Below are 25,375 nucleotides of genomic sequence, written 5' to 3' on the forward strand. Positions count from 1 at the left end.
TGAAGTGCCTTCCAAAATCTGAGAGGGATGGGGTGCAGAGCATGCTTTCAGAAGTCTTAAAAGAGCAACAATCCAATGCGGAAACTACAGTACCCGAACCACCAAAAAAGAAAATCAATCTTCCCCTGATGGCATCTGACTCAGGTGATGAAAATGAACATGCTTTGGATCGTTATGGAGTAGAATCAGTCATCAGCATGGACGCATGTCCTCTGGAATGGTGGATGCAGCACAAATCTTTAGCGCATCTGGCACATAAATATCTTACAACGCTGGCTGCAACAGTTCCATGAGAACACCTGTTCTCACTTTTTCAGGTGACATTGTGAACAAGAAGCAGGCAGCATTATCTCCTGCAAATGTAAGCAAACTTGTTTGTCTTAGCGATTGGCCGAACAAGAAGTAAGACTGGACTTGCATGGTCTAAAATTTTACATTGTTTTGTTTTTGAATGCAGGTTTTTTTTTCACATAATTCTACATTTGTAAGTTCAACTTTCATGATAAAGAGATTGCACTACAGTACTTGTATGAGGTGAATTGAAAAATACTAGATCTCTTGTTTTTTACAGTCCAAATACGTGTAATCAAAAATAAATATAAAGGGAGCACTTTACACTGTATTCTGTGTTCTAATTGAAATCAATATATTTGAAAATGTAGAAAACATCCAAAATATTTAAATAAATGATATTATATTATTGTTTAACAGTTTGATTAATCACTATTAATTTTTTAATTGCTTGACAGCCCTATTGTATACATCTTTTAGTTGAGTTAGCAGAGCTTATTGAACGGCAAGGAATAACCTGAGTATAGTAATAGGAGCTTGCTTCCCTGCCTGCACCTTTTTGGGTAAGTGAAAAGTTCAGGATTCTTTTAGATATAGAAAGAATCGTTTATCCTCTGTGTGTTGGATAGCAAGAGGATATTTTGTTTTGCCTCAACGAGCTCAACTGAGCACTTGTAATCCAGAAGCAGATGGCACGGGAGCCTGTATAAATACAAGAAGTAACCTAATGTCTTTGTCCGTGCCACAGTGTCCCCAATGAGAATTCATACTGAGCCTCTGTAAAGGAGCAGACCCACTGCAGCGCCTCCTGCTGGTCATTGGGAAATTAGCTCTTTCGAGCATGGAGTGTTCTCTGCAGGCCGGTGATCCGCACAGCTCTGGCCCCCATGTACCTCACAGACCCCGGTGCCCCTTTCTCTGGGTTCTGCCCCCTGGCATTATCCCCACACTCTACCTCTGGGTCTCCCATTCCTGGGGAACCCCCAACCCACTATCCCCACCTTGCCTCAGTCTGGGTTACTGCCAGTCATCACCAAGCCCCTGCTCCCTGGGGCAGACTGCAGTGTAAAGGCCACTCATCATAGGCAAGGGGGTTCGGACCTTTTGCCTTCCTCTGCCTCCCAGTACCTCTATGGGCCTTGGACCAGGCCCTACAGCCTGGGGAGTTGCCAGCCTGGAGCGCCCCGCTCAACGTGCTCCTTACCCAGCCCTCCTTCACTCCCAGTACCCTGTCAGGCAGGCAGCCAGGCCCTGCTCTCTCCCAGCCTGAGAGAGACTCCTTGGGCCTCTGGCTCACAGCCTTTTTATACAGGCCAGCTGGGGCCTGATTGGGGCATGGCCCAGCTGTGGCTGTTTCCCCAATCAGCCATCCCCAGCCACAGCCTTCTCCTGGGCTGCTTTTAACCCCTTCTATTTTAGGAGCAGGGTAGCCACCCCGCTACAGTCTCAAACAGGGGAAGTAGATGATGTCTGAAAGTGGCAGCCAAAGTTTATACTGTATCTAGCTAAACAGATTCCCTTGTCGTTTACCTCTAACTGCTGAAGGATCTAACTTGACATGAAGGGAAGATTTATTCACGTACATATTCATTTTAAAGTCTTCCATGACTAATAAGAGAATTGGAGAGCCTGTTGTGTAGGAAGCTTTTACTTTGGGTTTGTCTACACATGAACATTGTGTAGGAATAAGATGGAGCATGAATTTAAAATGAATTAACTTCCTGATTCAATTTGGTGTGTTGATGCTCTTATTTCAGAGTAGAGCATCCACACATGAATTTAAATTGGGAATAGCTCCCTGTGTAGACAAAGCTCCCCTTTGATGCCAACTAGTGCTGTGCATATCTTTATAAATAATGGTGGAGTCAAATTGCAGGCCCCACTGCTATGTGGTTGCTCTTTGTGTCGCTCCCTGCTTTGTTAATCAGTTGTTTCAGCCAGTGATTTAATGCTACACGTGTTGAATGAAAATAAAATCTGAGGTTTAGGGTGTCTACACTGCAAAGTTGTTGACACAACTTTTGTCTTTCTCAGGTACTTAAAAAAGCCCACACACAAAAGGCAAAAGTTTTGCCCACGCAAGTGGCAGTGTGAACGTGGCTTTGTCGGTAGGAGCACTCTCCTGCCGACAAAGCTAAAGCCGCTTGCGGGGCTTGAAGTATTTTGTTGGCAAAAGTGCTGACAAAGGGTGTTTACACACCCTGACTTTTAGCAACAAGGCAGTGTCGACACAGCCTTGTCGCTAAAAGCTGCGTGGTGTAGACAATCCCTTAGTTCTAGCGGGAACTTATTTGTTTTTCCACTTCTTCAAAACTGCCTTCTAAAGGACACTTAAATAATGTATCTTCTACCTTGTGTATATGGTCATTTTAGTACAAAGATAAAGTAAGGAGTGCAGTTTGGTTAGAAGCTGAAACAAGCAGGCCAATTCTGTCTCAGTTACAACTCTGGAACGCCACTGAAATCAGTGGAGTTGCACAGTTGTGACTATGAATAGAATTAGTCCTTTATATGTAAACTTTTTTATTACAAAAAGGGCTGTCTCCTAGATCCTATTCAAAGTGAGGTAAAGTTTTGTTTGACATTGTGATAATAGAAAGCTTGTTCATGTGTCACTTTCTATTGAAACAGAAATTGCCGAAGAGCATTGGAAAACTAAAGAAGCTGAACAATTTGAATGTTGACAGAAACAAATTAATATCTTTGCCCAAAGAGGTATGTTGTGTGCAGTCAACCATTATGATTATAGATATGCATTATTATAGATAGTCTGTTACAAACAAAAATGGTGAATATCGGTGCTTGTAGGAAGTAGTAAGCAGCTTTTGTTCTACTTAAATTACTAGAAAATATTCCTACCTAACAGGCTATGACCAAGGCTTTGTCTATAGGATTGCAGAGGCCTGGACAAAAGTAGAGGTGGTTTGGCTGCTAGTGAGTGGCTGGTATAATGGAACAAGAGGTCCAAGACCTAAATAGTTTCTTAGAAACTATCTGATTGTACATGTCAGACCCACCACTACTTGAAGACAGGTTTTTAAGGTCTGCTTATAACTCAGTGCACTTAAACCAAGGTGTAATTTTTTCTGCAGGTAGAATGACGATACCACAAGAAATTCTGATCTTTAAAGTTGTGGTTGGAAAGCACATGGGTGGTGGGATTTTTTTTGTTGTTTTGGTTTTTTTTAATATGAGAGAGAGAGAGAGAAGAAATTATTTGGGGTTCTGCAATTTTGGGATCTTTGTTTTATGAAAGTCTCTACAGGCTGCTTGTGTCATCAAACAGCCAGACCTAAAGCAGTGATTTGTGTAATACTAAGCTTAGCGATACCCTAGTTTTATAGCTGTGATCACTGGGGCTTCTTGCTCAACTTAAGCAGTGTATGAAGCAAAACAAAGGTAGAATAGGATTAAATGTAATGGTGGTCTGAGAAGTTGGTCTAGCTCATCAGTAAAACCTGGAAAGGTTGGTATTGCTGGGGTTGGCAGGGAGTATAATAGAGAGAGCCAGTGTGATGTGATTAAAGCATGGGACAGAGAGTTAAGTGGCCTGAATTCTAATGCCATCTGTGCTACTGATTCAGTGTGTTAATTCCTCTTTGCTACCCCCTGCTGCTGCCTACCCATATTAGAGGTAACAGCTAAGCTTGCTGCAGGGGGAGATTGTAGTCTGAACTCACAGAAATAAGAGCCTTACAGGGATAGTTCGTTGGGGGAAGGAGAGGGGAGGAATAAGGACCTGCAGAGGGGAAGAGCAACCTGGAGTGGGGTCATGGGAAGCAGCCAGGGTGGGACTGTGGTGGTGATGGAAACAGAGACCTGGGGTGGATGGGGAAGTTGGAGTTAGGGGGAGAAGTAGGAACCTGGAAAAAGAGTTGCGGGGGCAGGCAGGGATTGTGAGATAAGTGTGGGAGGGGAAGTGAATTTGGTAATAGGGCTGAAGGAAGTGGGTGGATGGGGGCCAAATCAGGAACCTACAAGATGGGAGTAATGGTGATGAGGGAAGCCAGGGCCCTGGGGTGGGAAGGAAACTGAGCATGTGGGTGTGGAATCAGGGGAAACCGAGATGGTGAGTGGAGAAGGGGGGACCACAGACCCTGGAGTGGGGTGAGACAAGCTAGACCTGGCTAGGGGGAATGAGGGAGCCACACAGAGATCTGGGCATAGTGGGAAATGCCATTAGGGAGGGCAAGGAAGGAAGGGATGAATGTCATGGGTGGGCCATACTGTGCCTCTGCCTGGGGGGAGAATGGGGCATACACAGCCCCCTGGCAGTGGCAGACGGGATGGGAGTGGAAGGAGTTGCTGGGAGTCCCTGAAATAGAGGGGGATGGGAGGGTGGCATGCAGGGAACAGGGGTGGGGATGGAGGAAGGAAATGAGACCTTGGGGTGCACAGTGCATTCAGCCTACAGAAGCTACAAAATGTGTAACCCCTTAATAGTCACCTTTACAAAGCAGTGTGCACTTAATTAGTTTTTTATCTAAACATTTCCGAGGTTTTTTGTGTGTGTTAGTGCTCACTATAATCAGAATGATAGGCTTTAATCTTATATCTATGTCTTCACCACTAACAAAATGCTCTGGAACACTAACTCTGCTTAAGTGCATTTGCTTTGTACATGATTTGCTAGCCCTTGAAACTTCAGGAAATGCAGTCTGTTACTTTCTATTACACATGGCTATTATAGCCTTTCACCTCAAAGTCAGTGGTTTGAATTCAGAGTTGGTAATGGTAGCAAATGGAAAATAAATTACACTCTTGGATCCACGTGGTAGATTGCATTTGCTTCACTTGCTTTCATAAATAACATGTCACAGAAACCACTGTGGCTGCCTCAGTTCTTTGTGCTTAGACAGGCCAACACGAATGCCTTTTTGGATTCTGCTCCCCCCAAAAAAGACTTATGGAACACTCGTGGGGTCATGTGGAGAAGCTTGCTGTGCTGCTCATGCTGTGTGTGCTTGGGGTAATTAACAGTTCAGTTCCCTTAGTATAGTACCCGTCTTAACCACAAACACTAGCTTTAAGCAAATCGTAAGTTTTTTTTTCTTATTTGTGGCACAAATTCATGATGTTAAAGTGGATGGGGGGCGGGGAGGGGAATGAATGGAGATTCTTATGTTCTACAATTCTAAAAGAAAAAAGGAGTCTGACCAGCCTCGTAGGTGGTATGGCACATGCAGTATGGGCCATGCAAACAACCCAGGCTCAGGAGTGTCTTCAAGGATACTGATGATGTTGATCATGACTCCAGGGATGAATCTCATCATGGAGGAGATTCGCTTGGTCTTTTGCTGAAGATTGTGTCCATTTCCATACTGAACAAAACAATGTTACAAATATTGAAGACCTTTTCATTCACTCTTCTTGGTAAGAGAAGGGAAGAACCCTGCTTGTGACTACTTAATAGTGAGATTGTACTGTGTTCATTACCACTTTCCCATTTATTCCCATCTCAAGCTGATTTTGATACAGAAGTTAAGCAAGGAGGTCTGAACGTTCACTTAAAAAACTGCCGTTGGTGACTTGGTCCCTCTGTGTATTGAACTCAAGGTGGCTGTCGGGATGGCATTGGGAAGATGGTGGTCTCTGACCTCTAAATGTCAGTAGTCAAGTGTGAGCTGCTAAACACACATGTGTTCTTCCCCTTCCGGCCCCCTAAAATGTCTCCCTGCAGCAGAGATATAACTTGTACCTGTGATATCAGAAACTGTTTGTTTTAATGAAATATAGTGCTCTGACAGAACTATGAATTGTATGAATAAAACTTTATTTTAGGTGTGGGGTTTGGGTAAACCTGTGAAACAAGTATTTATGTACTTATACCTATACGCTCTTGTAAAACCAGTCTTTCCCTACTGCAGTAAGGTGACATTGACACCTTATTACATAATTATGGTATGGTTCAAGATTATTCTGAACCTTTAGCATCATAATTCTTTAGATGCTTTCTGGTTCAAAGGTTCTTCTGAACCTGATGGCAATTCATAATGTGAAAATGTTAAAGACTGAATGGCTGCCAGATACTCCAGTCGCTTGACAAGTTATGTATTCAGTATTCGTATTTTGAAGATGATTCTGCTCTCATTGAAGCTAGTGGCAAAACTCTAACTTCAGGAAGAGCTGAATGTGTTTAAACTTGTTCATGATCACAAATGGTTTATTCCTTTAAACTTGAAAGACCTGCTCGGTGACTAACTCTAATCTTAAATCGCATCCTGCGGTTAGAACATGAGCGAAACTAGTGTGCTGAACCACCTGTTTAGGATACTTTAAAGTATCCTAAATTGTGTAATTACGTGCTCATTAATGAGCCTACATCTGCAGAAATCTGACACAGAGAACTACCTGGCGTAATAAGTAGAGCTGGTCAAAAAAATGTTGTTGGAATGATTGTCTGTCTGACTGAAAATATCCATTTTGCAAAATCAGTATTTTTCCTGGGAAAACTTCAGTTTTCCCTTGGGGGGAGAAATCAAAATGACAGTTTCCCTGTTGAAGGCTCTTGTCAGTTTCTCTTTCTGCCTTCCCCCAGCCATCCAGCTGCTGTGTGCACTGAACTCTGACAGCCAGGCTGGAAGGCTTATGTCAGTTTCACTGGGAAGCTGGAAAATGCTGTTCAGAGTCTCCCAAAATAGCTTTTTTTGTTTATTTGGTTTTTTTTAAATCCCTTCCCTTGAAATATTTCTCAGTTTTGACTTTTCCTTCCCAGTTTGGGATTAAAATTTGTTCCAAAAACATAAATTTTTTTGTGGGAAGGGATTCCTATTTTCCAGACAACTGTAATAATAACAAAACAAGTAAAACCTCTGGTGTGAATCTGTGGATTCGTTTGGGTAAGTTATGTGTTTACTTTAAGGCCTTTAGTTTTACATCATTCAGTTTCAATTATTTCTTTAATTTCATAAACTGGAATTGTAGAGTTTAACCCTTCAGCCACAGCCACCTCGAATTTATGAGACTGGCGAGAGAGAGTGAATTTGGGGCAGCTGAAGCCAGGACTCCCTCTACATGATTTGTCAGAATTTGCAGTTGAAGCCCACCTTTTCCTCTTGCACTGCTCTTCAGCTCACTCCCCTTTCCCAGCCATGGCAGCACTCGAGGCCATGCTGCTCTTAAACCAGCAGCACTGCTATGGGTACCCGCATGGCCCCACAGTATGCGAACATTTTTATGGCTGACTTAGAACAACGCTTCCTCAGCTCTCGTCCCCTAATGCCCCTACTCTACTTGCGCTATATTGATGACATCTTCATCGTCTGGAGCCATGGAAAAGAAGCCCTTGAGGAATTCCACCATGATTTCAACAATTTCCATCCCACCATCAACCTCAGCCTGGACCAGTCCACACAAGAGATCTACTTCCTGGACACTACGGTGCTAATAAGCGATGGTCACATAAACAGCACCCTATACCGGAAACCTACTGACCGCTATTCCTATCTACATGCCTCCAGCTTTCACCCAGACCATACCACACGATCCATTGTCTACAGCCAAGGTCTACGATACAACCGCATTTGCTCCAACCCCTCAGACAGAGACAAACTCCTACAAGATCTCTATCAAGCATTCTTACAACTACAGTACCCACCTGCGGAAGTGAAGAAACAGATTGGCAGAGCCAGAAGAGTACCCAGAAGTCACCTACTACAGGACAGACCCAACAAAGAAAATATCAAAACGCTACTAGCCATCACCTTCAGCCCCCAACTAAAACCTCTCCAGCGCATCATCAAGGATCTACAACCTATCCTGAAAGACAAGCCATCACTCTCACAAATCTTGGGAGACAGGCCAGTCCTTGCCTACAGACAGCCCCCCAACCTGAAGCAACCACACACCACACCACAGAACCACTAACCAGGAACCTATCCTTGCAACAAAGCCCGTTTCCAACTGTGTCCACATATCTATTCGGGGACACCATCATAGGGCCTAATCACATCAGCCACACTATCAGAGGCTCGTTCACCTGCACATCTACCAATCTGATATGTCATCATGTGCCAGCAATGTCCCTCTGCCATGTACATTGGTCAGACTGGACAGTCTCTATGTAAAAGAATAAATGGACACAAATTAGATGTCAAGAATTATAACATTCATAAACCAGTCGGAGAACACTTCAATCTCTCTGGTCACTCGATCTCTAACGTAAAAGTTGCAATATTACAATAAAAAGACTTCAAAAACAGACTCCAATGACAGGTTTCAGAGTAACAGTCGTGTTAGTCTGTATTCGCAAAAAGAAAAGGAGGACTTGTGGCACCTTAGAGACTAACCAATTTATTTGAGCATAAGCTTTCGTGAGCTACAGCTCACTTCATCGGATGCATACTGTGGAAACTGCAGAAGACATTATATACACAGAGACCATGAAACAATACCTCCTCCCACCCCACTCTTCTGCTGGTAATAGCTTATCTAAAGTGATCACTCTCCTTACAGCGAGAGACTGCTGAATTGGAATGAATTTGCAAACTGGATACAATTAACTTAGGCTTGAATAGAGACTGGGAGTGGATGTGTCATTACACAAAGTAAAACTATTTTCCCATGTTTATCCCCCCACCCCACTGTTCTTCAGACGTTCTTGTTAACTGCTGGAAATGGCCCACCTTGATTATCACTGCAAAAGGTTTTCTTTCCCGCCCCCGCTCTCCTGCTGGTAATAGCTCACTCTCCTTACAGTGTGTATGGTAACACCCATTGTTTCATGTTGTGTGTGTATATAAATCTCCTCACTGTATTTTCCACTGAATGCATCCGATGAAGTGAGCTGTAGCTCACGAAAGCTTATGCTCAAATAAATTTGTTAGTCTCTAAGGTGCCACAAGTCCTCCTTTTCTTTTTGTGAATACAGACTAACACGGCTGCTACTCTGAAACCAAGCAACTACCAGATATCCTTGATTCCTTTAAAAGATTCAGTAGATATTGCAGCACTACCTCAAAGAGTTTAGTCATTTAGAGACGATACACTGACTAGGATGAAGGATACCACATTCAAGCAAAGTAACAAAGGTAGTAAGAGTTATGTCATGTTATTTCCATCTCTTTTTAAACTGTCCCAACTGATATGACTATAATTTACCCCTGCTGTATTGTTCAAAAGAAAAGAAGTGAGCATCCAGGAAGGATAAATGAGGAGAGGGTACTGGCTTTGCAGACCATTTCAAGAAGGGCATACCAAGTTGCCAGGGAGGAGTGGGGAGGAGAAGAAGCAGATAGATGGAGCCTTGAGGTTTGCAAAATTTGCAGAGTAGTAGCACAAAAAAAGATTCAGTAAATGAACAAGAAAAGGTGAGTGATGCAGGGCCTTAAAGGATAAAATCAGAGTCCATGATGCAATAGGGTATGGGAGAGCCACTGGAGACATGAAAAGTCAAAAGAGGAAGTGGTATGGCTGTATTTGGGATGGATAGGTAGTGGGTGTCATGGTTATCAAGAAAGTGAGAGGCTGCAAGAATCAAGACTGGAAATGATCAGGGCATGGGTGAGAGAACGTTATTGTGGAGGAACACATGGCAAGACATGGACATATGTTGAGAATGAGATAAGAGTTGCAGATGATGATCCCCAAGTTGTGAGGTGAAGGATGGTGGTATTGACCGACTGGGAAAGGAGGAAGAGTGGGAGAATTTTGTGTGAAAAGATAGAGCTTTGCTTCAATCATGTTACGCTTTTAATTAATGGTGAAATATCATCTGGTAGAAGACATTGGAGAGAAATGGCAATGTACAATTTGGCAGAGATGGAAAGATCAGTGGTGGGCTGAGCTGAATTATCCGCATAGAGATGAGAGCTGAAACCATGGAAGTAGAAAGAATCACCCATGTCTGAGGTTTAAGGGTCATCCACAGTGGGATAAGGGAAGAGCAGTCACTGTTGGAAGAGCAGTCAGACTTAGGAAAACCAAAAAATTGTACCAAAAAAGACAAGGGAAGAGTTTCCATGTTATCCAATGAAGTGTATTTTCGAGAACACTTGCATTTTAATGTAAATAATAAGCATGTGCATGATTTGTATGTAATTTTTCTAAATCCTAAACACTTAATTTTCTTTCAATTATCAGATGTAGACTGCATAACTATCAATTGTAGGGCTCTGATATCTTATTTTAAACATATGTAATTCAACCTTACAAATTGCCATCTGACCAGCTGGGTTGATTTTATTTGTTTGGTTTTATTTATTTTTTTTAATTTTTAAAGGAAAACAGACACGTGATATAACATGGCTGGTATGCAAGGCTGTTGTAACAGACCTAGAAACTTGTTTTTGTATCGTACTAAGATATATTTTCTTATGTTATGTTTAGTTGTGTGTAGACTATACTTTGAAATTGGTTGTGTATCAGCACTTTCCATGGCATATAGTTTAGTAAAGACAGTTTAAAAAATGTCCTCACTTTAAGCAGCCCCAATTCAACAGGGCACTGAAGTGTGCACTTTCCTCAGATGAGTAGGCCCATTAAAATCAGTGAAGTCCATATTTAAAGTTAAGTATGTGCTTAAACGTTTTGTGGAATGAGGGCTGAACTGTTGTATGTTTAGTATACATGTAATGGTTTGAATATGTGTTTGAAATTATGCATAATAGATGTTGCCAAACCAACAAAAGCATGGCCTGAGTCCCTGGCTCTTTGTCAATTAATGACGTGCAGCCAAGTAAAGTACAGTGTTCTGGTATTGCATTACTTCATAGTGGTCACAGTGACATATTTTTCTTTCAATATGCTGTTTAGTACATGCAGTCTACCTCAATGGCTTTTGTGTTTCGGTCCTGGTGTCTTCCTACAATGCTGGGTGGATGCATTCTTTTCTTGAAATAGTAGCAAATGCTTATCTTCCAAATGATTCATTTATCCTGTCATAAAGTTTTCCCTTAACGTTAATTGCTCAATATATGCTATCTCCCCCATGGAAGAACATTGTTTCATAAACAGCTTCCAGTATTTTGTCTGTGTAATTTTTTATTTTGAAATACAAATGGTCTGGACTTGTGAGTTTATTATTAGACTATGTTCTGATGAATAGTTCATGTTAAAGTAATTGAGGTAGCAGCAACCACATGTGAATTTTGGCAGCTCTTTAGGGGAGATGGGATTTATGTTTTATCTCCATTTTTAGCATAGTATGGTCCATTCAGTACAGATGATGAAGAATAAATCAAATGAATGTCTCTTGTGTTTTCTTAATTGTTAGCTGCTTGGAAAATTGAGTCAGGTAAACTTGTAACCTTTTAAATATTATTCAGTCCACAGTTGCTCTATCTCTCATTTAAGTGCTTTAAATGCATGATGACTCAAACCAGCTGGCTCCACTGCACATTCTTCATTGTCAAAGTATAGAAATTTTCAGCTTAGTGGGGTATCCCAACAGGGCTGCATGGCTTTTTCTGTTTGTCTGGCAAAATTGTTCAGATCCTCATGCTCCCAAGATTGAATTACTCAAACTTCATTCATAGAAAAACAAACACTTTGTGTATGGTGAGTCATCACTTGCCAGCTCATCTAACATTCACTAACTGTAGCTGTTGTCCTCACAGCTCCTCATATTAGATGCACCAATTAGACACTGAATAGATTTGATTTTTTTTTTCTAGATGGCACCTCAAATGCTGTGAATTTGTCAAGACAACTTAATTAACAATTTGAGTGAGTGGTCACTTGATGCTGCAAAGAGGTGGTGAAATAAAGTAATTAGCAGAAGAATTGTAATTTTAACATTTTTGCTTATGCTTTCAATGCCAATTTCTAGTATAGTTAAATACTGCATTTGTCCATGAAAAAATATGTAAATGTAGATGAAGGTGGTGGATGTTTTTGTTTTGGTTAGGGTTTTTTAATCCAATATGTTAAAACCTTTATTAACCCAGGAGAAAGGGAGTAGTGGGTTAAATGCATATGATCAAAACATATTATTTTGTTTGAAGACAACACACAGCTTAATTTTAGATGGATTTTTGATTATTAATTTCTAGCTTTGGCCAAGGTAGAGCTTGCTCTGATAGCTAGTTGGTACTAACACAAGTAATTTGAAGATCCGTAATCAAGGATTTTAAGAACTTTGAATGTTGTTTGTAATGAAAGAACCATATTGCTTTACAAAGGAGCCTACTCTTTTAGCAAGAGAGTGGCGTTGGTGGTGTTGCTGACAATAGAAAACATTTCATGTTGGAGAGAGAGCTGCTAAAGGGGAGGCATCCTGGATAATATCAATTATATATTGGCTCACTTGAGAGAGGGAATATTAATTAATTGAATAATAAAATATTATTAAACTACTTAAATTGTGTGTGTGTATATATGTGTAGAAAGAGTCTTACTTTTTAGACTAGGATCCACATCTGTAGCTTCTGCTTTTACTAATGCAGTCAGGTTTTAAATCAACTTGATCTGAAAGTTTCAAAAGGCTTCTGATATTTTGGCCTAATACATGGATTAAGGGGAAAGAAATATACTTTTAAGTAAGAGGGATTTTTGTTCTTTTTTTTGTGAACATATATAAGATTAGCAGACCCAAGGTAAGTAAGGTTCTCATCTGAAGGAGAACAACCAGTGAATTGCTTGAAGAAGCTTTCTGCTGGGTGAATTCAATAACCTCAGTACTCTTGTTATCAGTAGCCATCCAGAGCAAAGGTCATTGAAGCTGGATTTTACCAATTTAATGCTATTTTTAACTATGCATTTTATGTGAAAATATATTTTGCATCAAAGTCTGGGTGTAGAAACTTGTATCTATGATGAACAGAGGATATATTACCCATGTGGAGTGCTGTGGATGAGGTAAGCTTAGTTGGCAGGATGGAGGGAGTTAAATGATCACATTTGGAAAAAGACTGGAGGCAGAGGATATTAGAGTATATTGGGCAGCTTGTATGGGAAAGAAGGGATCAGTTTTGGAAACTTCTAATAAAACAATGGTGTCACTGTTTGAGCTATACCAAAGACATTTATTTGTAAGATGTTTATTACTTTGTCTCACACTGTTGCTAGTTGCTGACTCTAGTGACCGCAATCTCAACAAACGTTAAGAGCTGACTGGCTTATTTAACATTTTATATTGCCCAGAGCTCTGTTGTGCTTGGTGAGGTACAAAAACGATCCAAGAATGTTAACACTGAAATATAAGGTTAGAAAAAGTTGAGGGGTAAAAACTAACATTTGCTGGGAGACGCATACAGATGACCTGTGCAGCTGAGATAATTGGTTGTGCAGCAGAAGGCAGGAACAGGTGAGGCAGAATCTTGACCTCTTTGTTTCTAAATAATGAACTTTATAGTTTTACAAGCTTATTGTTCATGAAAGTACTAAAAGAGACTGTCTAGAGATCTGTTATCTCATTAATATTATTAATTTGCAGTCTGTGACTTGAAGCCATTATAATTTGAATGAGCTGTGACATCCTGTGCAATCTATGTGACATGCCTTTCTTACAATATGGTTCTGCAACAAAAATAGTTTTCCTCTCTTTTTAATATAGATTGGGGGGTGCTGCAGTCTTAATGTCTTTTCTGTGCGTGACAACAGATTATCTCGAATTCCCTCTGAGATTTCACAAGCCACTGAACTGCATGTCCTGGATGTAGCTGGAAACAGGTGAGAGAGATTTTATAGTGTCCTGTTACCATGCTGGTTTTGCTTCATACTCAGTCAAGACATGTAGATTTGATGTCTTAGAATGAAGCAGCAAAAAAAGCTTATACTCGAATTTCACAATACTTTGAAATTGGCAATATGTTCCTGCTCTCTGGCCAAATGTAATTCCAAACCCTGCCAATACGTATGTGTGTCAAAACTACTTTTGTGACAAATACACATAAAAATATAGGATTCCAATCATGACTTTCAGGTTTTCTTCAGCCAGGAACAGAAAAGTCTAACTTTTTCACTTCATGTTCTTCTGACTTTTTAAATTAAAACAAAGAGATCTTGGCTTCAGGTGAAGTCTGGTGAATTGACTCATTAATGCCAGCTGATCCTTCTAAATGGGAAGTTTGACAATCAGGTTAATCATATAAATGTTAAGACAACAGAAGTTATACTTTTTTATCAGCATAAAAACTGGGCTTACAGATCTCATGTCATGCAGTGATGTTTTGGATTCATTTATTTGTTGTTTATATTGTTGCACAAGTAGAGGCCTGAACCAGGGCCCCATTATGGTGAGCACTGTACACACACAATGAAAAGACATTCCCTGCTCCAAATTACATCTAAGCATAATGAGAAACAGCTGAGTAGAACAGGCCTGGCACAAGGTATAAAGTGAGATGGTTAGCCAGTTCGCTGAGTCATCTTTATTTTTACTTGAAATCAAACCATATGCAGGTATGCAACTGGTTCGCTGCCCAGTTGGGCAGGTTGATTTATTAAGTCTCTTAGAAACTGGCCTGAAATTTCAGACTTTCCATTTCTTTTTAAATTAGGCTGATACATCTTCCTCTGTCACTGACTTCCTTGAAGCTGAAGGCTTTGTGGTTGTCTGATAACCAGTCCCAACCTTTGCTGATGTTCCAGACTGACACAGACCCTGAAACAGGAGAGAAAATTTTAACATGTGTTTTACTTCCTCAAATGCCTTCTGAGCCCAGTTGCCAAGGTATGGTATACTTTGAAAATCATTTCCACGTACAGCAGAACTGTCATCTTAAAAATCTACTGTCTGGTATCTTTCCCCCCTCAGCATTGTACAAAAAGCTTTAGTTTATCTTTAGTTTATTTAGCTTTTGTTTAAAAAAACATAACAAAAACAGTTAATATTTGGTAACGGATAACATTTTCGTTGTTCACCTTTAAAGAGCTTCTCTTCTGCCTTTCACTATTCACTGTCTCAAAAGATTTTAACTCCAGTGAGTAAGTTGTTAAGTAAATTGATTTACCTCCCCTCTACATCAGTTATATAAGTGTGAATTTATTTAACGAAAATACAAAGTAAGCAAGCATAATTATCTTGTTACCCCCCAAATCCATGAGAGCTCGGTAGTGAAGCACATGTGTACAAAGTGGATATATGTTTTTCAATCTTGTGTATGTGGCTATGGAACAGAGTTGGAAGCTGAAGATTGAGTTTTGACTCGAAAAATCCAGGTGAGTTAATAGCAGATGTCATAAAAAATAGGCATTATCATCCCTAGAATGTCACCATTCTGTCAAAAAGGGGTCAACAGGCTTTCTCTCAAATGTAAATACTGTGCAGTAACTTGGTATTTCAGTCTTAAAAGAATAGGTGAGGGATTGGTGGGGTCAGTTAAATTACGAACTCTTTTGCTTTGTTCCCTCATGTGTAACTAGTCCCTTCGGGGCTCAGTTGAGTCTTTAGAACTTCTGTGGCAACCCAATATCTGAAGGGTCAGATATGCCCACAAAAGTAACAGCTATTTATTGGTACTCAGATACTGTGGTGATTGCTCAGTGTTGTCGGTTCTCACAATTTTTTTGTGATTCTCTATATTTGGTGTCTGTCTTAAAGGCCAACTCCAAGAGGCACGTGGATTACATGAGAATCTATTTAATTTAAAAACAAAAACCAAAAAACCCCTAACCCTTTAGTGCCCATAGTTGCAGAGACAAAGATTGAAAATCTGAATCCTAAAATCTCAAACCAGAAGGCAAATAAAAAGCACCAAGATTTTATTTGTTTGGCTTAAAAATCATGATTTTCAAAAAAGCCATGTCATGATTTTTGAGAACCTGGCTGATTTTTGAAAGCTTGGGGGTGGCAAGAGTGGAACCTAGATAGCCTGGTTAGAGAAGGGGGTTTAGGCATGCTACTCTTGGGGGGGGAGGGGGGGGCGGAGGAGGGGTGTCACTGATAGGTAGTGTGATAGGGTCGGACCAGATGGCTATAGGAGAGTAATAGAAGACAGATATTTTAGCCCCAGGCTAAGTAGGTCCCTTTTCCCTGGGTAAGGTAACAGGGAAGGTTCCAGAACAATCGAGAACCTTCTGGAGACAATTGAGACAGCCTGATTAGAACACCTGCAGCCAATCAAGAAGCTGCTAGAATCAATTAAGGCAGGCTAATCAGGGCACCTGGGTTTTAAAAAGGAGCTCACTTCAGTTTGTGGTGTGAGGAGCTGGGAGCAAGAGACACTTGGAGCTGAGAGTGAGAACGCGGACTGTTGGAGGATTGAGGTGTATAAGCATTATCAGACACCAGGAGGAAGGTCCTATGGTGAGGATAAAGAAGGTGTTGGGAGGAGGCCATGGGGAAGTAGCCCGGGGAGTTGTAGCTGTCTCACAGCTGTTCCAGGAGGCATTCTAGACAGCTGCATTCCACAGGGCCCTGGGCTGGAACCCGGAGTAGAGGGCGGGCCCGGGTTCCCCCCAAATCTCCCAACTCCTGGTCAGACACAGGAGGAGTCGACCTGGACTGTGAATTCAGAAAAACGGCCAAGCTGAGGGCTGCCGTGAAGCTCTAAGGTGAGCAAATCCACCAATAAGCGCAAGACCCACCAAGATAGAGCAGGAACTTTGTCACAGTAGGAAACTGGGTGGCACACAAGACCATAGTCCTGACGTAAACAAAATAAGTGTAGTGGGTCCAGCTTCTTGGATTACCAGCCACTGTCTCATCCACTTGTTTAACATGACATCATGTCAGCCAATGACAGAGAGTTGATAAATGTTGTATTGTTGCCTGTTGATTAGCTACAAACCTTTTGGCTCATTTCTTAGCCAGATAGTTAATCCAAAACTATAGTTTTAACCAAACACATGCACTCTACATATTCCTTCGTGATGAATGCTTGATAATGGAAAAACTGCTTTCTCTTCTGTCAAAAATAAAATTGCTTGACTAAGTGAGTGGTCAGTAGAATTTTGGGTGGGATGAGTAGGTAATAATTAGGGCTTCTAATTTTCAGTTTTAGCTGATAACACCCTCAATACAAAAAAATGAATGTTTCACTGGAAAAATGCCAGAAATGGTTACTTGTACTTAAGGGCTTGTCTATATGGAATACTAATGTAGACAAGGGTGTGATGTCTAAACTTCACTAACATGTTGCACATTAATTGGCCTGTATAGAGGTGGTGGTGTGCACTAAAGGTTCCCCAGTGCATTTTAATGTTGTGCTGTTTGAAACAGTACTAAGTTAAAGTGCACTAGGTAACATTACCAAGAGATTACTTGTTACAGTAGGATACAGTGTAACAAGTAATGTAATTAGTAATGTATATTATATACAAAGAGCCCCAAAACCCACCCAATTTTTGGACATCTACATAAAAGTTAAAAATTACTAAAAACAAACCCTGCAAAATGAAATTAATTAAACCCCAAAGTCCTCATAATGTATGTTAACATGTTCTTTCTTGAGAAGGTTCAGCTTTGTTTGTTTCCATTATAACAGATAACCTGCCCCGATGTGGTGCATTTGAGAGCTTGGTAACTGAAATGTCAGATGAAACCTGGAATGAGCGTGCAGTAAACAGAATCAGTTCAATCCGCTTTTTAGATGATGAAAAAGATGAAGAGGATAATGAAATGGTACGTTTCTCAAACATACGCTATTACACATGTAGTGACTAAAATGCAAAAGAGTAAAAAGTGTTTGAACTGTCTACATCTTGCCTTAAACATTCCAAGTTTCTAACAGTAGTAGCAGACTTTCTATGTTTATAGCAGAGCTGTTAAACATTGGTTTTATAGTAGTTTAAAAAGGCTTTTTAAATTTGGTATTGTTTATCTGCTTAAATCAAATACAACTTTCAGTTCTGCTAAAACAAGACTCTCTTACTGTGAAAATTTTAGTCTGTTTTTTCTTTATTTTTTTAGGATGGTTCCTTCCAGTTTTCCAAAAGCAGGATAGGAGTAGGGTCTTCTGCTCTGTGGAAGGTGTAAGCCTTGGACTCTATGTCCTTTAGGCAGTAACTTTGAGTTATTACACTCCGACATTCGTCCACATTGAGTTTTCTACCCCCACTATCATGTTTGTCTTTTCCCCCACTTTCATTACCCCTCCTTCATCTCATGACCATATGTATTGATACCAACATAGTGTCCATAATCAGATGGCATGTGGCACATTGGTGCATGCTGTTTCCAACTCAAATGAAGAATGGCTATTGGGAGCATCTGTCACTGTACTTATGAGACCTCCATTAAATGGTCATTTCATACTCCCTGGAAATAAAAAATTTGAGGTGGTCTTTGAAATAAAGCATTCTTTTGTAATGGCTTTGCTTCACTAACAGCAGCTACGTGTAAATATTGAGACTTTTAGCGCCAAAAGAACTTTCCGCAGACTTCTAAATGTCTCCCAAAACTTGCTGATAGTACCAATTTTGCATGCACATTTTCAGAGGCATGCTGATGTCTTCGCCTTCAGCCTAATTTGAAGTGAGCCTGCATCAAAACACAAATCTAAAAAATCTCCAAACATGGGGATTTTCAGATCTGTACTCTCTCAAGAAGATCTTAATTATAACACTCCAGACATGCTAGCAGTATGGCTTTATTCTGAAGAGTGACTTTGAAACAGACAGTATTTTTAACAATCACTTGCATATCAAATATGCTCATTTTACAAGTGTACAGATATATTTTTTCCTTACTACCTGCTCTGTAAACTGAACGAGGGATCTGACAAGCTAGGGTATGTCCTTCTCAGAACCAGGAGTAAAGGGTTTAGCAGATCAGATTAGTCCCCCTGACATCTGTGCCAGCTGTGATTGCCTCATATTGGTTTCCACAGGGGTAGCTGATGGAAACTTAGTAAGCAACTTTTGTGAATACACAAGGGGGAATATAATCTAGTTTACTTTTCTTCAGTTGTGTCATTTGTGCAGGGCTAACTGGAGTAAAAAGTAGTAAAACTAAATTTGGTCACTGAAGGCAGCATATATGACTGGGGCAGCACGCAGCAGAACTGCGTTTTGAATAAGGTGTCACTTTTCATAACTGAACCACATAAAGTTGTGAAATAAGAATCTTTAACTAAACTCTTAAAACTTCTACCTCTTCTTATTGAACCACTTGTAATGAACTCAGAACAGCAGGCACTTTGAAACACTATTAAAAATTCAAGTACAGGACATTACTTGGGGATTTACAGACTGCCCTGAAGCAGTCGACTTTTGATACTGGAAAAAAAAATATGTATGTAAATCATTTTGTGATCTAATCAAAAAAGTGTTTTATTCAGCTAGTCGTTAATTCCCAATGTATGCCCCTTATAGTTCACTAATGCTACTGTAATAATGTAAATAGTACACAAAATACTTATTTTTAAAAATTATATACATATGCACCTGCACACACACTCATGCTGTTATACTTAATGTGGTATAGATTTTTTTAAAAAGAAAATTAAAAGGTAATTCACTGGTTATTCAAATTATGCAAGTAAATTATCTTTCCATTTAGCTTTTGTCAACTTTCCTTGCACATATTCCAACATAAGGACATATCCTTCTCTAGGAGATGGTACAGAATTACTGAAAATAAACTGTTATGTTCCTTCTCTTTCCCTCCAAGTTCAGTATCTATTTGGCAAAACATAATCTAATCCATGTCTTGATGATGGAAGGAGAGTAGAACATCACACAAACATTTACTTGACCATATAGAGAGACATCACAGAGAGGTGTTGTGGGATTTTTTCAAAAGCATCTGTTTTGTTTGGTTAATGGAATTAATTCCTAAATCACTTCGGCGGTTTTGAAAATCCCATATAGTTTTTTCATGACCCCCCCACCCCCCCAAACAAACACAAACACACACACACACACACAACTGGGAACTTCTTTTGATGTGGATTTCAAATTAATAGGGCAGATTAGGAAAATTATGTGCCCAGAGTCTGTTCTCCCCCCCCCCCCCAAAAAGACCTCTTTCACTGACTTCATCAACAAGCAGCTATGAAATTAACACATCTTGAAATTAACATTATGATTTTTAAAAATCATGTTATAGCTAATATTTGGTATTAAATGCTAAAACCTTGAAAGTGTGTGTGGTTCAAAAAGACAAAAGCAAAACCGTTTACTCCACTGTTTGTTTTTAGAGAACACTTCTAAGGCGAGCCACTCCACATCCTGGAGAGTTAAAGAACATGAAAAAGACAGTGGAGAATTTACGGAATGATATGAATGCTGCTAAAGGACTGGATTCAAACAAAAACGAGGTCACTAATGCCATTGACAGAGTGACCACTTCTGTGTAGAGTTACATCTCCAGGTTTTACCTCCTGTGTCTTCCCCTGCTGTTGAAATGTTCCTGTCGTCTTCTGGGACGTCATTCAGACCCCTTTGTTTTTAACCAGAACCTGATTCATCATCTCCTTGTATGTGGAAGGTGCTGATCACTGGAAGAAAGTGCCTTATCTCAGCCAGGCATTGAACCAATAATCTACAAATCAATATTGTACTTTTAATAGTTTAGTTTGTTTTTAATAAATAGAGTACACTACTGTATAGGTAGTGCCATATTTTTGTCTTACATGTGGGGAAATATGATTTTTCCTAAGTGCTGGGGTATCTTCTTCCCAGTTGTTAGATATGCTGGTGAGAAATATAGTTTTATGTGGAAAATGGATACATTTTTACTCTTTGGCAGCTCAGATGGTGTAAATTTTAAAATTTTGTATAGGAGTTTCATAACAAAATGGTGTATTTCATTTTTAAAAAGAAATTTATCTTAATCGGTACATATTTTAGTATTTGTGGAAGAGAACGTGAGTTTCATGGATAGTTGTATTCATTTGTTGTTTGTACTGCCCACTTGTGCCTTAATGTGTCTTGTATGTCAGACCAGTCTTAAAAGAAAACAGAAGCCTTGGGCAGAGCAAGGTTAAAACAATCGTGCCTGTTTGGAAGTGTTCATTTCAAGCAGTAATTAACCTTTGGGGTATTACAAAAAGAAGGAAAACTGATGTTTATATCACAGGATTCAAATTTGTGAAGCACAACTGTTTATTTTATTGTATGCTGAGTTGAGATTAAATGACCAGACTGCTACTGTTTATTACACAATGCACTCACACTTTAACTTAATCATAAGGAAACCTCTTGCTTTGGATGCAATGATGGATTGCAGTCAATAGAAACTCATGCTCCCACTTTTAAAGTTGAATGTGCCATTTGTAAAATAAACAGAACAAAATGCACACTAGACTTTCAGAAGCACAGTATGAAACTAGTTTTATGTATGACACAAGAAGAGTGATATTCTTTTAAAGTGCTTTGCAGGTTTTATATCTACATATAAAACCACAATAAAATAAAAATCTGAAAGCCTCAGTAGCTTTTTATTGTATCATTAAAATTGCTATGATAAATATTCGAATTGACTTTATTTGTACATTTTATTGTGCTACATCTTAAATAAGTGAACACTGGCTTTATTAAGTTAAGTAAACTCTGTTAAACTGAATATAATGCTGTGGAAAGTACCAGATTTAACATATGTTGGAGAAAGTAGTCTCTCAAATGCAGTGCAAATACAACACGAACAGTTGCATTGTAAGGTTTCTCATGATGCCACTCTCAATGTTCCTGGACTGTGGCATACATATCAGACCAATTCAATCTCCATATATATTAAATTCTTGGCACTTCTGCTGAGACTTGAAACAATGGTGTCAGTTTTGATTGTGTCCACTAGGAACTGGACCAAGACTGCTAACTTATCCCATGTAGACAACTGAATAGCCTTTAGGTTCAGAACGCAGGTTTAATATACCTAGTGCATTCAGATGCAAGTTGATAACTGAAATGAACAGACTTAAATTGGATCAAAATAAACCTGTTACTTTCTCAGCACATAATCATTTGGAACTAAACCTTCTTGTAAACGTTTGAATGTTTGACAGGAAGACTTGAGAAACTTACAGCGAGCAAATTCTTTGTCCGGTTTGTATTGTTAGCGAGAATATTTTGAAGGCCAAAGAAACTGGCTACTGTAAACTTCAATTCTTCTTCGAGTGCTTGTTCATGTCCATTCCAATTAGGTGAGCCTGCGTCGCGTGCATGAGTGTCGGAAACGTTTCCCCTTAGCAGGCCCCGCCGGGAGTGGTGCCACTGCGCCGTGCATCTATACCCCTGCCGCCCGACCCCCTCCGGTTCCTTCTTGCCATCCGTGGCAGCGTTGGAACAACCTCTCTCTCGGATGAGAGCAATCCTTTAGCCTTTCTCATAGATAGCTGTTATCAGTTAGTTAGCATACCTTTGTTCTGGACACTTAAATGATTAGGTGCTTGGAGGTTTCCAGCACCCGCTTCAGGCCCACGGGGTGAAGGCTTGTGCCACGTGCTGCAGGCCTATGCCAGTTAGTGACCCCACGGCTCGTGTCTACGTTGCCAGGGGGAAGAACATCAAACTGAGCCGTGTAAGATTTGCAAGGCGTTCAAGCCAAGAACAAAGAAAGAAAGAGACTTTTGTTTAAAGCAGTTGTTGATGGAAGCCGCATTGCAGCCACCGGGCCTGGAGCGCCTGACGCCGGCTCCAGGTTCCTCAGTGCGTAGTGTCCCGGAGCCGTCGGGAGACCCGGCACCGGCTAAATACTGAAAGCTGTCGGCCCCAGAGCACCAGACTAGGCCCCGGCACCACTCGTCCTCCATGGCGCAGACAAAAGGAAGGCGCAGATGTTCCCCACATAGAAGCACCAATAAGAGTGGGAAGGCCACTGTACCGGCGCTGGCATCTGTGGCTTGAGCACCACAAGTCCCACCGAGCCCAGGCCTAAGTGAGCTCAATGCGGACGATGGGCTCGAGGATTTAATGGATCAGCCCTCCACGCCTCACACCTTTGAGTCTGCAAAGGACCTCATTGAGCTGTCGGCAACGAGCCCCCTCCTGTATAGGGAGAATCCTCCGGCACCCATGCCACGGGTGCCGTTGAGGGGTAAGCCGGCAATGGTGTGCCGTTAGAGGACACCATCCCGGCATCGCTCCGGAGTTGGTCCCAGGCGAGCTCTGCCTCTGCGGACTCCCAGTTACCCACGGCTCAGAAGGAAGTCGCATTACCGGGAGTGGGTCGGCGCGAGGAAGTAACGGAAGAGTCATGACGCTCTCCGGCACCGATTAGAGACTGGCACTGGGAGGAGTTGAGACGGCCCTTGCTGGAGGACTCCCGCAGACACCGATCCCGGTCCTGAGAACGCCAGTGCCGGTCCCGGGGATATCGGTGCTGGTCTCACTCCCGTTCCGTTAGGAGCCATTCATTGACCTCCCGCCAGCACAGATCATCGGCACCACAGTGGCCTTTGCAGTCAGTGTCACTGCAGTCCGGCGCCGACTCCAGCCATTACAGTTACTCACACCGTGCTCCGGACAGCAAGGACCCTCAGACGGGGTGGTACCCCCAATGGGAGCCGCCAGGTCATTGGCCCTTCTGGACTCCTTGGGCTTATCAACAGTGCCAAGGGGCCCCATCCAGGGCGAGCTACTTGTTGCAGCGGTCCCGTTTCCCGCACCGACGCCCGACAGCACCAGAAGCTACAGTATCCAGGCCTCCAGCATCCCCCCAGGATAAACCAGAGAGACCAGCACCAACTCCGGTGTCACCCCGAGGTCTCCCAGCCTGAGCCAGAGGCCCCTCCCATGGGAGAAGGGGAGAGGAGGACCAGCCAGAGCGGGCTGAGCAGCTGCTAACCTCCTCGTCATCCCCGGATGAGGTGGTGGCAGGAACAGCGGTGTCTGGCCCTCCACCCTTAGACCACAGAGCCCGCCAGGAGTTACTGCGTAGGGTCACCCAGAACTTGGGGTTGCAGGCTGAGGAGACGGTTGAGCAGGAGGACCCCATGGTGGACATTTTGAGCCCTGAAGGTCCATCTAGAATAGTGCTCCCGCTCATTAAGACCATCCAATTGAACTATAAGACTATATGGCAGACCCCGGCATCCAGCGCTCCAACGGCCAAAGGTGTGGAGCGCAAGTACTTTGCCCCGTCAAAGGCTACGAATTCTTGTTCTGCCACCCAAGTCCATGCTCCCTGGTGGTCTCAGTGGTGAACGAAAGGGAGCGCCCTGGTCAACAGGCCCTGGCACCTAAGGCCAAGGAGGCAAAACGCCTGGACCTTTTTGGCAGAAAGGTGTACTCATCAGGGGGCCTTCAGTTGAGGATTGCTAACCAGCAGGCCATCCTCAACAGGCATAATTTTAACTCCTGGGCAGCGGTGGGGAAGTTTAAGGACAACCTCCTGCAAGGTTCCCAACAGGAGTTTACGGCCCTGGTATATGAGGGCAAGGCAGTAGCTAAGACCTGTCTCCAGGCCTCCCTGGATTCAGCAGACACGGCGGTCAGAACAATCGCATCGGGGGTGGTCATGAGGCGCTCTGCCTGGCTGCAGGAGTCAGGCCTGCCATCTGAGGTCCAGAGTACGCTTCAGGACCTCCCCTTTGAAGGGTCTGGGCTCTTTTCGGACCAGACAGACGCGCGGCTGCATAACCTCAAGGACTCAAGGGCTACACTTAAGTCGCTGGGTATCCACACACTGGTGACGCAGAGGAAGCCCTTTAAGCTGCAGCCTCCGCCTCAGCGCCAGTACCAGCCTCGTCATAGGCATGAACCTTACCATAGGTGATAACAGGGATAATAGGCGATGACGCAATAATAACAATAATGCTCCAGGTCAGAACCATGGTCAGCACAAATCCCAGCCGGGCACTAAACCAGGCTTTTGAAGGTGTGCTCAAGGACAGCATACCAAACCAGTCACCAGATCTGTCTCCTTGTTTCCTGAACCACCTGGTCCATTTCTCCTGAGCATGGTCCAGCATTACGTCGGACCATTGGGTCTTACGCATGATACGGAACAGGTACTCGCTGCAATTCTCTTCCTTCCCTCCCTCCCACCTCCCTTCCCCGTCCTCCTTCAGGGACCCCTCTCACGAGCATCTCCCAGAGAGCAAGGTTCTCTCGCTGCTGGAGTCATGGGCAGTAGAGGCGGTGCCGCACGGCCTAAGGGGGAAAGGTTTCTACTTCCGGTACTTCCTCATCACAAAGGCCAAAGGGGGCCTTCATCCCATTTTAGACCTGCGCAGGCTCAACAAGTTCCTGGTCAAGGTCCGGTTCTGCATGGTCTCTCTGGGCACCATCAACCCTTCCCTGGATCTGGGAGGCTGGTATG

At 42.1% G+C, this 25,375-nt stretch overlaps 1 protein-coding gene across 1 annotated transcript in view; it reads left to right on the forward strand.

The window, feature by feature from the left end:
* The window catches only part of LRRC1 (leucine rich repeat containing 1), a 113,776-nt gene extending 92,238 nt beyond the window's left edge, over positions 1-21,538 (forward strand). Inside the window, exons 10-14 of the mRNA XM_073336268.1 lie at positions 2,923-3,006; positions 13,784-13,899; positions 14,730-14,902; positions 17,658-17,794; positions 20,313-21,538. Coding sequence (XP_073192369.1) covers positions 2,923-3,006; positions 13,784-13,899; positions 14,730-14,902; positions 17,658-17,794; positions 20,313-20,471 — 669 coding nt within the window. The 3' untranslated portion in view covers positions 20,472-21,538. The remainder of the gene's footprint in view (positions 1-2,922; positions 3,007-13,783; positions 13,900-14,729; positions 14,903-17,657; positions 17,795-20,312) is intronic.
* Positions 21,539-25,375: the final 3,837 nt, after the last annotated feature.

Source organism: Lepidochelys kempii, chromosome 3 (assembly GCF_965140265.1).
Source record: "Lepidochelys kempii isolate rLepKem1 chromosome 3, rLepKem1.hap2, whole genome shotgun sequence".
NCBI lineage: Eukaryota > Metazoa > Chordata > Testudines > Cheloniidae > Lepidochelys > Lepidochelys kempii.